This window comes from Hyalella azteca, unplaced genomic scaffold, assembly GCF_000764305.2.
Source record: "Hyalella azteca isolate HAZT.00-mixed unplaced genomic scaffold, Hazt_2.0.2 contig15455, whole genome shotgun sequence".
Classification (NCBI taxonomy): domain Eukaryota; kingdom Metazoa; phylum Arthropoda; class Malacostraca; order Amphipoda; family Hyalellidae; genus Hyalella; species Hyalella azteca.
In genome coordinates this window covers 7830-22719 of record NW_025945309.1, presented here as the reverse complement: position 1 = coordinate 22719, position 14890 = coordinate 7830, and the positions used below count along the sequence as shown (strand labels likewise).

General features: G+C 40.0%; 1 protein-coding gene across 1 annotated transcript; it reads left to right on the top strand.

Annotated features, from left to right (window-relative positions):
• The first annotated feature begins 4191 nt into the window (after positions 1-4191).
• LOC108681042 (keratin, type I cytoskeletal 10-like) lies at positions 4192-14218 on the top strand. Its single transcript, XM_018170009.2, has 8 exons — positions 4192-4218; positions 5986-6190; positions 6448-6627; positions 6894-7005; positions 7363-7491; positions 8468-8598; positions 9215-9349; positions 13061-14218. Exons 2-8 carry the CDS (start codon positions 6119-6121, stop codon positions 13259-13261), a joined length of 960 nt encoding a protein of 319 aa, XP_018025498.1. The 5' UTR covers positions 4192-4218; positions 5986-6118; the 3' UTR covers positions 13262-14218.
• Positions 14219-14890: the final 672 nt, after the last annotated feature.

The window sequence follows — 14890 nt, the reverse complement described above, 5'->3', positions numbered from 1 at the left end:
CAAGTAAGCAAGTTAAAATTATTTTCAAATTCCATACAAAAGTCAACAGGGCTTAAAACGTTGAAGCGCTATGCTAACCTTCCTTAGGCTTAGCCATAGGTAGGTGGTTGTTGAGGCCTGAGGCATTGCCGGTTTTTAAATTACATACGGTACCATAAAATGGCGTAACTTTGACCACTTTTTCTTCAAAATGCAATTTTTTTACTAGATAAGTTTAACTTAAATTGAAACATGCAAAATACAGGTCTATACTCTAGCTTTACTTACCATAAATTGCTGGCTCCTGCCTCTCATAGTTTTGATGTAATTTAAAAAAAAGTGATGGTTTTTGTTACCCCAGCTCTTGGGGTTTCTTTGACCGGGTGGTAAAATCAATTTTATTTTTTGGTAAAATAACTCCAGGTTGTGGTGCATTGTAGTAGAACTCTTCTAGTTACATATGCACAAGACAAATTTTAGGAAAGTGTCATAGTTTGCAAATGGGGGGTGCCACCTCCCAATGGGCAATATGTGACCACCTAATGGCAGCCTTGATGGGTTAACATTGACCGGTTTGGAAATTAAGTTAAAATTACCATATATAAGAGTCTGAAACGTAAAGAAAAAAACATTAATAGGTGTATCAAACATAAAATATGTTATATAGGTACCTATGGTAATTTTAACTTATTTTCCAAGCCGGTCAATGTTACCCCGTCATGGCTGCCATTAGGTGGTCAAAGTTCCCCCATTGGGGGGCAGCACCCCCCATTTGCAAACTATGACACTTTCCTAAAATTTGTCTTTAGCATATGTAACTAGAAGAGTTCTACTACAATGCATCAAAACCTGGAGTTATTTTACCAAAAAATAAAAAATTGGAGGGGTACTCCAACAGGCTTTAAATAATAGCTCTTTTTCGTGGGTCACATTATTAATTTTTAACCTATTAGATATGCAAACTTTTGAAATCTTTCTATTGTGTTACATAGCCTCAGACAGTATTGGGCCTTTGATGGCCATGGGCAAAATTTTTCTATGTCAAATCGTTTTGGGTTTTTTTGTTAAAAAAACGAAAAGTGGTCAAAGTTACCCCGCCGCCTGCCGGTCAAAGTAACCATATTTTAAGGTTAGTTGTAACTTGTAATTGTAAACGCTGCATATCAGCCAAATCTGAGCTCTTATAGCCAAAAAAACTATTAATATTCTCAACTCAAGTCAATTATAGTAATCACTCCTTACGTTTTATTGAAAATTTATTACATTACAACTACAAGGCCCTAAGATGAGGCTAGTACCAACTACCAAGTAGGCACTAGGGGACTAGGCAACATGGTGGCAGGGAATTATTGTGAGTACTTATCAGTCCACCACCGTGCGGCGGTCTTAACCCTTCGCAAGGCCCCATGCCCTTGGCCCTTGGGCCCCTCTTGCAAGTTGCAATGGACTAAACTCAACAGTTCGACCCCATGGTCTCATCACAACTCCCTTTAGAAATATGTGGAGTTTCGAAATTGATAGTAATAAATCAATAAATATTTGAACTGGGAAATTCCTCAGTTACTTACGTTGGTTCCACAATGATATCAATGACGTAAAAAATGACAATTACATTGGTTAAGCATCAGCCATGATTCTAGCTTTGCTCAGTCCTTACACTCTTACCTCGTAATTCATGATGTTAGAACTTCAATATTCAAATGTTGACACTACTGTCAAGTGTCAATATCACAATCAAAATTATTTCACAATCAGAAATATATTATAATATCACAATCGAAAATATTATTCACAAATAACCATCCATTTCAATGCCAAACTGGACCCATCTTCACGCTAGCCATATGTAAACATACCGTAAAATGGGGTAACTTAGACCGGCGGGGTAACTTAGACCACTTTTCGTTTTTTTAACAAAAACCCCCACAACTCAAAAACTATTTGACATAGAAAAATTTTGTCAATGGGCATTAAAGGCCTAATACTGAGGCTACATAACACAATAGTATCACGGCTGGCAAATCCATAAAACCACGGCTCGAAAAATTCAGTCGCGGCTCGCCAAGTAGATATATTCCATACTAGCTTGGAGCTCTGCTAGACTTATTAGTATGTTGCTGCCCCCAAGCCCCAACACACTATGGGTGTATGGTCTAGTGTCTACGGACCAATACAATTATATGTGTTATATGTCTGTGTGACCACACACTTGCTGAGGGTCTCAGTCTCACAGCCAAAAGCTGCGTGTGTCCAGAGATGATCTTGTTGCAAAGTACAAGTTTCTTGTATATTTACATGCATACATCGATCTCTGACTCTCTGTCATAGTAGATTCACCATGCCAGCCTGCAATAAAAATTGTGATTAGATAAGAAAATACTAAAGGACGTTCACGTTGTGCTGCCGGGATCTCAGCTCCCAAGGCTGTGTTCAAGTTCCAAGGGACTCCAATGCAAGGCAGAGGCAGTGGTTACGTCACGTGGTAAAGGCTGCTCTAGGACCTGCAAATCTAACACCAACAAGCATGAAATGTAAGATGGCGTCCTCCTGGTGACAAACAGAGCAGTTTGAGTCATGTACCATCCCAAAGCCCGCCCGATGTGCTCTAACGCCCGCGTGGCCAAGGCGTTAACGGTCCACTGCACTCCGAGACTCGGGCCGACTCCGACTAGAAGACGCTGAGGTGGCGAACGAATGATCAATGGCATGCCGCGGCTGAACGAATTCCGCAAATCTATCATGAAGTAAAGTACCGGTTTTAATAATAATAATAATGCGGTTTGAGCATTTATTAGGCCGTAGGTCTGTCCCCGATTCTTAACATCGCGGAACACTCACAGCATTTTGCGGTCTCGAACTCGCAACTCACTGCTACAATTCTGCTGTGCTTAACCGCGCGGCCTCCTCGCTGATTCTGACCAGAAACTAAATTTGAGACACTGAATCGACACTTCTCCGGACCCGCCTGCGAACTCAGCTCAACCGAAGGACTCATAACTCCTGCTTGACTCATAACTCCTCAAGGATTTGCTTGAATTTTGGAATAAAAGTTGTTATTATTGATACGGTGCGGCAGGAATTATAACAGATTTTTACATAAATTAGTTTGTAATTAAAAGTAATAAACGTGTTTTTTTATCAACCGATGGACACATAACACCTACAATACTGAACGGAGCTCCTTGAATTTTGGAATAAAAGTAGTTATTATCGATACGCTATGGGAGGAATTATTACAGATTTTTACATAAATTCGTTTTCAATTAAAATTATTAAACGTATTTTTTAATCAACTGAAGGACTCATAACTCCTACAATACTGAACTGATTTGCTTGAATTTTGAAATATAAGTAGTTATTATCGATACGCTGCGGCAGGAATTCAGTGTCCGACTGGTCGCACAGAGCTGGTTCGAACCCGCACCTCTCCGCCATAATCGTGGTACTCTGCTGAACTGTAACCACTGGGCCACCCTATATTTTGACTATCCTATGCTGAAAAAAATAAGTCCTAAAACTTGGCATGTCATCTCGCTGCGTATATAGAACCTGAAGCAATCGTCAGATTTTGCTGGAAATGACAGGAGATAAGAATAAAAGATCGTTGAATTTGTTTAAGTAGACACCGGGTAGAACCGTCTTATTCAATATAATATCAAAGGTCGTGTTTCCTTTGACACCAGTGATGTAGAGTGATAATGTATTACAGCGTCAGCTCTTAATATTACGGAATAACCCGATTCTCCACCACTTTCGATCGATCCAATGTTTGCCACGTATTCTGCACGCACTCAGCGTCATTTGTGAGAGAGTCAGCCGCGTTCATCGAGTAAACACCTATAGTGTCTTACGTCCTTGATTGTGTAAAAGCTAACTTGCAAGTAATCGCTTAGAATTAATTACAAACAGGGCCTGGACTGTACTTCTATATATACCGCGAGTATATAAACCAAGGGTACGTCCGGCACTAAGAACCCGGCTGGCTTTCTCGCCCCTCCCCCCTCCTCTTGACCTCTTCTCTTCACGAGAAGAGTCCGTGTGTGTGTTTTCTCTCTGTTTCAGGTTTTTGTTTTCAGAGCTGTTAAAGCAGTTAGGTACAAATTAAACCCAGTTTAGGCAAGGGGCTTTATGGACTAGTTTCCAGTGCTCCTATAAGAATAAATAAGAAAGAAAAAGAAAAGAAAAGTCATTTGTTGTGACTTGTCAGTTGTCACCTAGAGAAGCAGCGGCGTTTATACGGTAAACATCTTATGATTGTGCTCTGTAAATTGTAATTACTGGAATTTCTCTGAGATGATACTCAGAGGAATTAATACTCAACGCAATACTTACTACTTAGAATACCCAAAAATTCATCAACTTGATTTTGAATTCACTTTTCTCAGTTTTCTGTATACTACAAGGATATAAGACTTATAAGTCAAGTAACATAAACATAATGATCTCGGCGCTGAAGCATAGCCCTGATGTGGCTGTGTGGCCTGTCGCCGATTCTTTTCCTTTTTTGTGCCTTGTTCACAGAAGATCTAAAAATTGTGTCATTTGACTGGATCTTTTCATGACTGACAATACTTGACTTGACTTGACAAGTTAGACGCTTGAGGCCTTTCTCAGAGACCTGTTCGTCTCTCCGAGACTATACTAACTTTGTAATATTAGCAAAATTCGGGGGCGGTTGGATTGCAAAAAAAAGTTAGTGTCTAGTTCTGGCATGATGGAGCATAGAGAGTAGGCAGATGAAGCCAATGTTTATCGAGGCGACTCTTGAAAGTATCCACAGATGGTGCTTTGACGACATTCTCGGGCAAGCTGTTCCAGTTTGTGACAATGCGCTGAGAGAAAAAGTTACCTCTAATGTTCAGTCTGAAGTGGCTCTTTTGGATTTTTAGAGAATAGTTTGAAGTTTGAACTTTGAAGTAGCTAGTACTAAACTTCCACCGAGTTTGATAAGGTGCTAGGCCGGATCTGCCGGCAATAAAACCATGTTGACAATCTGATATGAGATGGTGAGCAGTCAAGTGATCAATAATCCTATCCCTCGCAACAGATTCCATTAGCTTACAAGCAACACTTGTCACACTGAGTGACAGGGCGATAGTTGCTGGGGCTGCTTTTGTCACCTTTTTTGAACAATGGTGTTACTTGAGCTTCTTTCCAGTCGCAGTTGGATGGCAAAGTTCCTTCGTTCAAGGTTTTTTGAAAGAATACCGGTACTGTCAATGGGCTGGCAGTTGCTAATTCTTTGAGCAATCTGGGACATCTGTGAACACACTGCTGAAGAACTGATTAGAACATTAGCCTTGCCCTCATCAGAGGAAATCTTTTGTTGGTCTATTTTCAAATCAGATATAGGTATACCTACTGTTTTTTGACTTACACTTCAAACTAGCGTACAAAAAGAAGGCTTTCAGATTCTTTTTGGCATTTTTAGCAATATTTTTTTCGAAGATTTTCAATGCAGTGCAACAAACTTTTTTAGCTTGATTTTGAGCTCTGGCAGACTGGCATACAGGTTATAATCAGAATCGCTGCAAGTTTGTAAATAACGCTTGTAGGCTTCTTTCTTGGTCTTTAGCTGAGTCTTAACTGCACTGTTCATCCACTGGGACTTTTTGTGTCTGATTTCATCTTCAAGAACCCGGCTGGCATTCTCGCCCCTCCCCCCTCCTGGCCTCCTCAGCTCCTCTTCTCTTCATGAGAAGAGGCAGGAGGCCAGGAGGTAGGACTTATTAATCTAGGAGACTAGGATATTACACTACAGTACTTGCTAAGTTGCTATACAATTGAATTTCCCTAGAATTCCATCCTGAATTAATTTCAGGGACCAGGGAGCATTAGGGAGGAAAACTGGAATTCAGCTCTGTAGCTGTAGGCTGCATAGCTGTATTACCTCTTGCAAATTTCAGCCACATGACCAACGACTAAGTAACTATTAATATGAGTGATGTTATTAAGCTACTGTATTTGGTACTAGTTGATGAAAAAAATTACTTATATTTTTCCCAGGCAGTATATCTCTGTTTTTTGGTAACATTGGTTGCTAGCCTTGAATACATCCACTGTTTGCACTTTACTCTCTCCACGAGTTTTTAGAGGTCAAACTTGAAGTGAATACAAACACATTTTATTTAATTTCACAATGAATTCATCAAGTGTTACTGTTAGTCCAACTCCTGGGAACTTGTTGGATGAATTTGAAGAAGCTTATCAGGTGGGTTTTGTAATTTGTATGTTTTGGGAGAATATTTTTGTTAGCTGATGTTACTATTGTTCATATGAGACTTGAGTCATTTGTTCTCACTTCCAAAGTAGTTGTCTGCTATCTTTATTTTGCTATGCAATAAATATGCATAGATTGGTATTTTGGCATCTTATATGTGACAAATCTTAGAACATGCCTGAATTTAGCACCCATGTTTACACTTTGAGCTAACTCACACAACTCTTTAACTCTTCCCCTTTTTAAAGAACTGCTTGGCTCCACTGATCCGTGAAGACCCCCTAACTTGTGTTGAAGAATCTGAACTGCGCACTAATGCTGAGGCCAACACAGCACACTTCATTGAAATGGGACGAGCTATGCAAGCTTTCTTCCTGCAGAAAAGATTCCAATTGGCTGCTCAGAAGCCTGAGCTGGTCATGATGGAGGTAATAGTTTTTTTCAGATGAATACCATTCATCATTGCTCCTATAAATTGAGTTATTATGCATTGAAAATAAAAATTTTCATATGCACCAGCTTCAGGTCAACTTTGCCATTTGCAAGTATTATGAGGCTATCTTCAGCTTTTACTATAATATTATTGTCAAGCATATCTGCACATGATGTTTTATTATCTAGTGTTGTGCCTATTAGTTTTGAGACATACCTAGGTTTTCATAAACTTTCATCTAATTATGATGTTGTATTGCAGGATGCTGCTGAGCTACGCGGGGAGCTTGTGCGCAAGGATGAGCTCATTAAGAAGCAAAGCGAGAAGCTAGTCGAGTGGCAGGCAACCATTGCTTCTATGCTCTCAAGACCTGGTTAGAATTACTTGTACGCTGCATCCACAAAAACCAGTATTAGTTAATTGTTGAATTTTCTTACCTAAGCTCCCTACCTGATCCCCAAAAGGCATCATTGGTAGAGAGAAAAAGAAAAAAATGTTTACCTATCCGTTGCCTTTTTCAACAAAAAATAATTTTTAAATTTTCTAAGTGATACCTACTAGTGAAATTATTTTTACCTATATCTTTCTCTGAAAGTGTATATGTACATCAATATTTGCTGTTTTAATTTGTACACTACATTGTATTATGTTGTAACTTTTGAAATTTCTATTTGGAAAAATTTGTATCAATTGATAAAATGTGCTGATGATATGATTATTTGCTATCCAGGTGCAACCACCCCCTCCACCTTAGCCTCCTCCATCCCTGCCCCTCCCTACACATCCTCAGTGCCATCCTCCATGCAAGCTGGCACTCCAGGCCTTGTTGGCACCATGTCATCAGTGCCTCCAATGGCAGGTAGCTGCAGTTAATCATATTTTTGTGTTTTCAATCGACAGGTCAAATTGTGGAACAGAATTTAGCCTCATCTAATCGAAAGCACCAGTTCTTTCAGCAGAAATTAATGTGTTCTGAGCGCAAGCACGCTGCCCCTTTTTCTAGAATTGCATCGTTGTCCAAAAATGTTGATAATGCCTTGAAATTAGTATCAAGCAACAACTTCTAAGAGCATGCTTCCCTTATAATTTCCTTGTAAATATTTTATGGAGCTGGAACCTGTTGATGTTGACCTGTGCACCTCCCGTGATAATAATCCGTAGCTTGAGTTATTATTTTCTCAATGCAAACTTCTAGTGAAAGTAATGTAAGTTACTGCACAAGAATTTCTAACCCGTGATGTTTAATGAACTTGACATACGGTTGTAGTGGCAAGTGTATTACATAAATGTTATCAATTAAACCATTCACTTGTTGAATAGCAATTTTTTAGGGTAATCTTGGGTCGCCTGAGTGGTTAACATCACTGAGATTGGAACAGTGAGTTGGGGGTTTGAGATAAGTTGTGAAAACAAGTTCTGAAAATTAGTTTTAGTCAAATACTACAAGTTTTGTGAGAAATTTTGTAAAAATTGACAAGGTGGGTTGCACAGCGGTTAACGCCACTGTGCATAGTGATGGCGGCGCTGCGATGAGAGGAGCTAGCTGAGGGTGTGAGCCTCGGGAAGCTTAGCTCATTTATTTATGTCGCTGGTGAGCAGCTTTTAGTAGCCGGCTATTGGTGGTGCTTACAGCGTGGCCACGAGTTGGTGTCCCTGAACAAAATCTGGGTACGTTTTACCTGGTGGTATCTTAGAGTAAGGCAGGTGCTTAAGCCTTGGCTACAGGCCAACATTGCGTAATGAAAGCTGACTTCCCCTATAAACATTTTAACTAGTTACCAAAATATAAACTATTACTAATTGCCACTAGTATATACACTATAACAATTGACCAGTGCAAGGAGCTGGAGGTGGCATGATGGGGGGAGGACGCCCCGCGTCAGGAGGTTGTCTCATGACAGGCTCCCATGCTGGGATGGGGCAAGGCCAGCACATGATGGGCAGCCCCATGGGCGCTGCATGTCAGGTGACTACTTATTCTTGCATCATTCGTCTTATTACTTATTTGCATCAGTATTAAGGTTTCCGTATTCCTGAAAAGATATCAACATTGAAGCGATTCGATTCATGTCACGTGTACGACGTGAAATTTTAGAGTATTTGAGAAGGGTGAACCTATTGTAGCACAAAATATTTTATCAGGTAAAGTGAAACCGGTACATCCTCTTTTGAACGAACTATTTTGATCATAATGCAGTCTCGTTTCCTGTTGAAAAATGCTTATTTTGGCCACGTTTTACAGTAGATTACGGTAAGTTTTAAAGTGATCAAACAAATACGCTGATGCGAGCGCCTTCGATTCACGCCACCAGTTTGTGATCTAATGTGTTAATTGCTGTTAATTTCTGGTTCAAATCTCTGCCTATTGCAACATTTGGTATTATCAATGCCATTTGTACCTGAAGACTTGGTAATTAAAGTTTCTGTAGGTATATATTAAAGTTACTGTATCTATAGACCACAGTAAGTGGTCTATAGATATCATCATTGTATCGGTTATAATTTTCATTCATTTTAACACTCGTAGCTTCTTCCCAATGTTCTTCTCTTGGTTCTCTATTAAAGTTTTTCTTCATTTACAGATGGGCCCAAGCAGCATGGACTGTGGCAGAGGAGGAGGTGTGAACATGATGGGTGGTGGGGGAGGGGGCAGCTCCCCCCACATGTCCATGGGTTCAGTCAACTCCCCCAGCAGCGCCATGATGCAGGCTCAGCAGGTAGGGCCACAGCAGCAGCTGATGGGTGGCGTCTACAAGTGAGCCGCCGCTTGCCGCTCATGTCTGTGCCTCTTAAATCTTTGCCATCTGTTTAACTATCTGATATATAGGAACATTGAGAGAGGTCCTGCTACAATTGGATTATTTCTATGGCTGGTATTGAGAACTATAAGTTGGTTTCTAATTCGTTAGTGCTGAAATTCCTGTTCCATCTTCGATTCTGGTTTGTAGTTTACTGCATTCATAATGGATTATATCAAGTTTGAGCCTTGAGATCTTAATTTATTGTCTAGTATTCTCTCTGTCAAAGGGCATATTCTCTCTCAATCGCACTTCTTTCATTCTGGTTTCTGATTTATTATGTATCGAATAATCTGGCTCTCTGAACGATAGCTCTTAGTAATAAAGTCAATGGTCTTTGTAAACTGTTTACAATGTTAGCCATTGATGGAAATTCATAACTAATTTCTATAAAGATATCTGGGAATGAAGCGTCAAAATTATTATTAGCAAACGTAAATATTATTATTACGTAAATACTGAACTAATGCAGCTTTGCTGATACAACTGTGAGCTAGGCATTTATGTCAAGTATCGTGCTTCTATTGTTGGCAATTTTGTCAAGTATTGGACTTCTATCATCATTGGCAATTACCTATGTCAATTAGGTCATATGTGACCTAGCCACCACTTTGCTCTGATAGTTGTGACGGATGATTAGGTATAGATTATGTTTCAGCCTCTTGAATTTGACGTACTTCAACGTCTTTGTTGTGGATTACGTCCTGGACGTTGTGCCGTTTCTGCTATTGAATATCGTTTGGACGTTGCAGATATCTTCTCTTATATATGCTAGTGCGTTGAGGTCCTCGACAACGTAGCACAAATATCGCTATTATATGCTAAGTTGGTTGTGTTCTGCACACTCCGTCCTATGTGTTGTTGTGGCCCCGCATGCTGGCCACATTCCGTCCTATGTTGTTGTTGTGGCCCCGCATGCTGGCCACATTCCGTCCTGTGTTGGCTTCGTCAGAATTCTTATGTGTTGATGGTTGGAGTGTTATTGAAACAATTGGTGAGTTGGTGCCCAGGGCCTATACTTTCAAAAAAAGTTAAGAGATCGTAAGTTCATCAGCCAATCATTGACGGCCTTTCAAGCAAAATCCTCCAATCATAGACAAGAAAATAAAGCGTAAGTACTTACGTTAACTTAGAGAGTTTTGAAAGTATGGCCCCAGGCCTCTTCGAAGGTAATTTATGTTGAGGGTTTAGGATTGTTGATACAATTGGTGCGCTGAAGAGAATTTACATCGTCCTTTAATAGCGGTCCTGCCGCAACCCACCACGCCGGGTCTTTGGTGTCCTAAATGTTTCACCAGCAACTTGGGTTTACTTATTGATAATCAGTCACGTTTTTATATTTTGGCGTTTGCCTGAAGAATCTTTTGACTTGGATCGTCCTTTGAACTCCCAAGGAGTCGGTGTTTGTGCAGCTGTCATGTTGCATGCAACTTTAACTTGAAAGGTCGATTCCAATGAACGTCTAAGAATGTCTCTTAGGAGGATCCAATTAATGTTGATCCTTTTAACCATCCAAATTTATGATGGTTTAGATCAGATGTGCTCTGCTGTTGATTCTAATATGCCTTAAGCGGTAAAAATGTGCCATTGCTGCTGACGTATTCTCATTGTTGCTCAAAGCTTCTTATCTATAATTACATAAGGTTTTAGTTGTGAGGTTAGTGTAGACTAGACAAATGTTGCGACTAAAGTTGGAATTGATAAAACGATTGAGAATAAAATAGATTTAGTTATTAATCAATTAATTAATTTTTTAATGACGTGTGCTGGTGATCTTCATGATGCTTTGAATGTGACATCGATGCTTTACTGCGTCTTGCTTCACTAATGTTAGTGAGAGTGTCGTTTGTGTTATTATGAAGTAATAGTGTAAGTCATCTACGTAATGTATATGGTAGAATATATTCACATGTTCGTTGTACAGTCAGGACTTTAATTTAAATTCACTCATCATTCATACTTGTATGGATAGGCATCCTGGGCCTATACTTTCAAAAAAAGTTAGGAGATCGTAAGTTCATCAGCCAATCATTGACGGCCTTTCAAGCCACTCTTTTAAAAACAGTTAAGAGATCGTAAGTTCATCAGCCAATCATTGACGGCCTTTCAAGCAAAATCCACCAATCATAGATCAGAAAATAGAGCGTAAGTACTTACGTTAACTTAGCGAGTTTTGAAAGTATGGCCCCTGGACTGAAGTGATTCTGAGTGCACTGTTCAGTGTGATAAAAACTACCTACCGAATGTGATGACTTGAAGTGCCAATATTGCTAAGCAGCCGCGCTCACTCTAGTACGAAGCTATTATTTACCGATGATATTATATTGATCTGTTTGGTTGAGTGCAATGTAGAGCACCTTGAGGTATTCTCAGTGACATGCGATGAAGATAATTTATTTCCTGCGCACAGAGAAATGACAAAAGTCGGCGTCCAAATATCTATACACTTCTTGCAATTGTGTATGTCATCTTACCAAGTGTGAGACGGCAAAATTAGTGTATCAATTTCAGGACCGCTCTCTGCTTGTGGTAAGAAAGTGGGTCATTAGTTAGACAATTTGACCCATTCGTTTCTGAATTCAACCTTTTCTTCCGCCTAAAAAATCTTCAGTACATGGAGAAATGTGGAAGTCTTAGACGATAAACAAGTCGACCCTTGCTAACTATTAACCATACAAAAGTCTAGGAAGAACTTGTACACAAAATGCTTCAAGTTTTCTACTGTGTCCAGGAAAATGAAGTGCCAATGTCTCGTGTAGCTTAATTGTATCTTTAGTGGTGTGACTCATTGTTACGGACGTTGACAACTAACTGGGATAAGCATTATTCAGGAGTTAGTGTTACATTGTTCAAAATAAACTAATGTTTGATGAGTACTTCTCATTATCCTAGCCATTAAGCTACTGTATACCTTATAGGCGGCAGCGAAATAGCACTTTTCGTTAGGGTTAGTGGTCTAATGAAGAATAGTGAATGATGATGAATAATGATGAGTGATTACTGGTCTAATGAAGAATAGTGAATGATGATGATGAATAATGATGAGTTATTAGTGGTCTAATGATGAATAGTGAATGATGATGATGAAAAATGATGAGTTATTAGTGGTCTAATGATGACGGTTGTATGTATGCGCTACTGTATGTACTTTTCTTTATACTGGTATAAGCTCACAGATTCTCAAGAGTTAGAGGTGTCGGCGTACACATGTTGCTCCTTGTCGATGTTCTAGGTTGGTTTGCAGGACGTGTGGGTTTTTCTTTATGACATTTTGGCCTCGCTGCAGTCTTCGCTATGCTCTGTCGGCTCAAGTTCCTCCTCCGATGTAGGAAGAAGCGTAGGGGTCCACCAGTTACAATATGTATTTTTGAGTTGTCTCGTGGTCGATTTGTAGCCGCGGTAGCTGCTAACTTTTTGTTTCGGTTGATTTGTGGCCGCGGTAGCTGCTAACTTTTAGTTTCGGTTGATTTGTAAACGCGGAAGCTGCTAACTTTTTATTTCGGTTGATTTGTAAACGCGGAAGCTGCTAACTTTTTATTTCGGTTGATTTGTAACAGCGGTAGCTGCCAACCGTTAGTATTGGTTGATTTGTAGCCGCGGTAGCTGCTAACCTTTAGTCCTGTGTTGCAGGGAGCGTCAGTGCCCACCGGTTACGGGGGAGTCTCTGTCGTGCCCGGCAACACAAACATCATGGGCAGCTATGCTGGTGGAGGAGTCATGGGCAGGGCTGATGGTTCCTATGGAGGCATGGCCAGAGGATCTGTGCCTGGGGGACTGCAAGGCCCTCTCGCCTACCTCGAGAAAACCACCACTAACATAGGCATGCCTTGAGCAGCGTTTAGGCTGCCCTAGATCTCAATTCTGTTCCTATTGCATTTATCTAGGATAGTAGGACCTAGAGAGGCCTTTGTAGTTGCTATTGGGCTTCCTAGATCTCGGTATTTGGTTCCTCTTGGTTGCTGCACGAATACGCGCCTTGTATGCGAGTTGAGATAGTACAAGTGATACCAAATCTGCACCTTCAGCATTTTCATCAGTAACATTCGTGTGATTTCAAGCAGTGTCCGTGAAGTTCTCGGTATTAAACTATAATTTAATGTTAATTATTTAAATAAGTTCACGACATTTAGCATCGTTGAACAGTGAGGCGTTTCAACTGTTGAGTTGTTCCGGCCGTGGGAGGCTTGGAATGTCCATGCATTCCTTTATTGGATTTTGGTCCTTCGGGCCCTGCATTCAGCCGAGGTCGTGTGTAGAGAGTGACGATATCAGAGAGATTGTAATTAGAGAGTGACAATATCAATAGAAATTGAATGTGTAGAGTAACGAATTCAGGAGAGATTGTAAGTGTAGAGTGACGAATTCATCAGAGATTGTAAGTGGAGAGTGATGATATCAGTAGAAATTGTATGTGTAGAGTGACGAATTCAGGAGAGATTGTAAGTGTAGAGTGACGAATTCATTGGAGATTTTAAGTGGAGAGTGATGATGCTCGCTTTAGAATTTTACGTGCTATGCTTTGTCTCAATGGTCAGTATTTAATTGTATTTATTTTTTATTTGTTTAGTGTTAGGTTGCATTGGGTTGTATATCATCTGGTGACTCTAGTCTTTTTTAGTTATGCTAAATTCGGCCCTGCGCGCCCACTCCGTTAATCCTCATCGTTTTTTTCGATGTTTTCGACCTAACGGTGTTGTTCTCAGTATTGCCAATTCGGTGGAATTTTCTACAATAGGTGAATGCACCTTAGTTTTTTCTACGTTTTATAGTAAAATGAATATTCCTGACTGAATTTTCTTGCATTTTAAGTAATGGAGAACTTAGTACTGAACGACTTTAATTAGTTATGATTTCGAGTGGTTAATATTGAGAAAGGTTATGTAAACAAGCTATCGACATTTTACAATCTTTACTTTAGTCTGGAATACGATATCCTGCGAGACTGGCTCGTGTAACGATGTTGCCCATTGCATGAACATCATTAATTTATAGGCAATGGTAATAAACGTATGCATTAAAATTCTGAGTCAAGTATCATAAAATTTTAATTTGATAAAGTTTTCTTAGCGCAAAGCGAACAAACAACATCGTGCTGATCACTCATCGTCGCGAACCTTTAGTTTATTGGAAACGTATAATGTTTTGCTATTTGCTTAGAGCTACTAAGTTGGTGCGAAACAAATCACTTCCAAAAAAAGCAAATGCTAGAAATTTATTCACGTGATGACGTCCAGCATTGGTATTCGTTAAGGAGCAGATTTTAAGCGTTACATTCAAGAAGCAACTTGCTCAAGGCCTGTACTACGAACTGCCACACCGCATCGTTGCAGGTCATAACTTTAGTACTCGTACCATTCCAGCCAACTGCTAACATCAATACACCATCACACAACTCACAGTCGAGGTGAACCGGTGAGTAGTGCGCCATTTATGGTTCACTTGGACCATGATTGGACGAGT

What these genes read in the sequence shown, in the direction of transcription:
- LOC108681042 (XM_018170009.2), top strand. Translation starts at nt 6,119, where the DNA reads ATGAATTCATCAAGTGTTACTGTTAGTCCAACTCCTGGGAACTTGTTG. An exon ending in ATCAGTGCCTCCAATGGCAG is followed by an intron (nt 7,492 to 8,467) that starts GTAGCTGCAGTT and finishes ACAATTGACCAG; the next exon opens with TGCAAGGAGCTGGAGGTGGC. An exon ending in CCATGATGCAGGCTCAGCAG is followed by an intron (nt 9,350 to 13,060) that starts GTAGGGCCACAG and finishes CCTGTGTTGCAG; the next exon opens with GGAGCGTCAGTGCCCACCGG.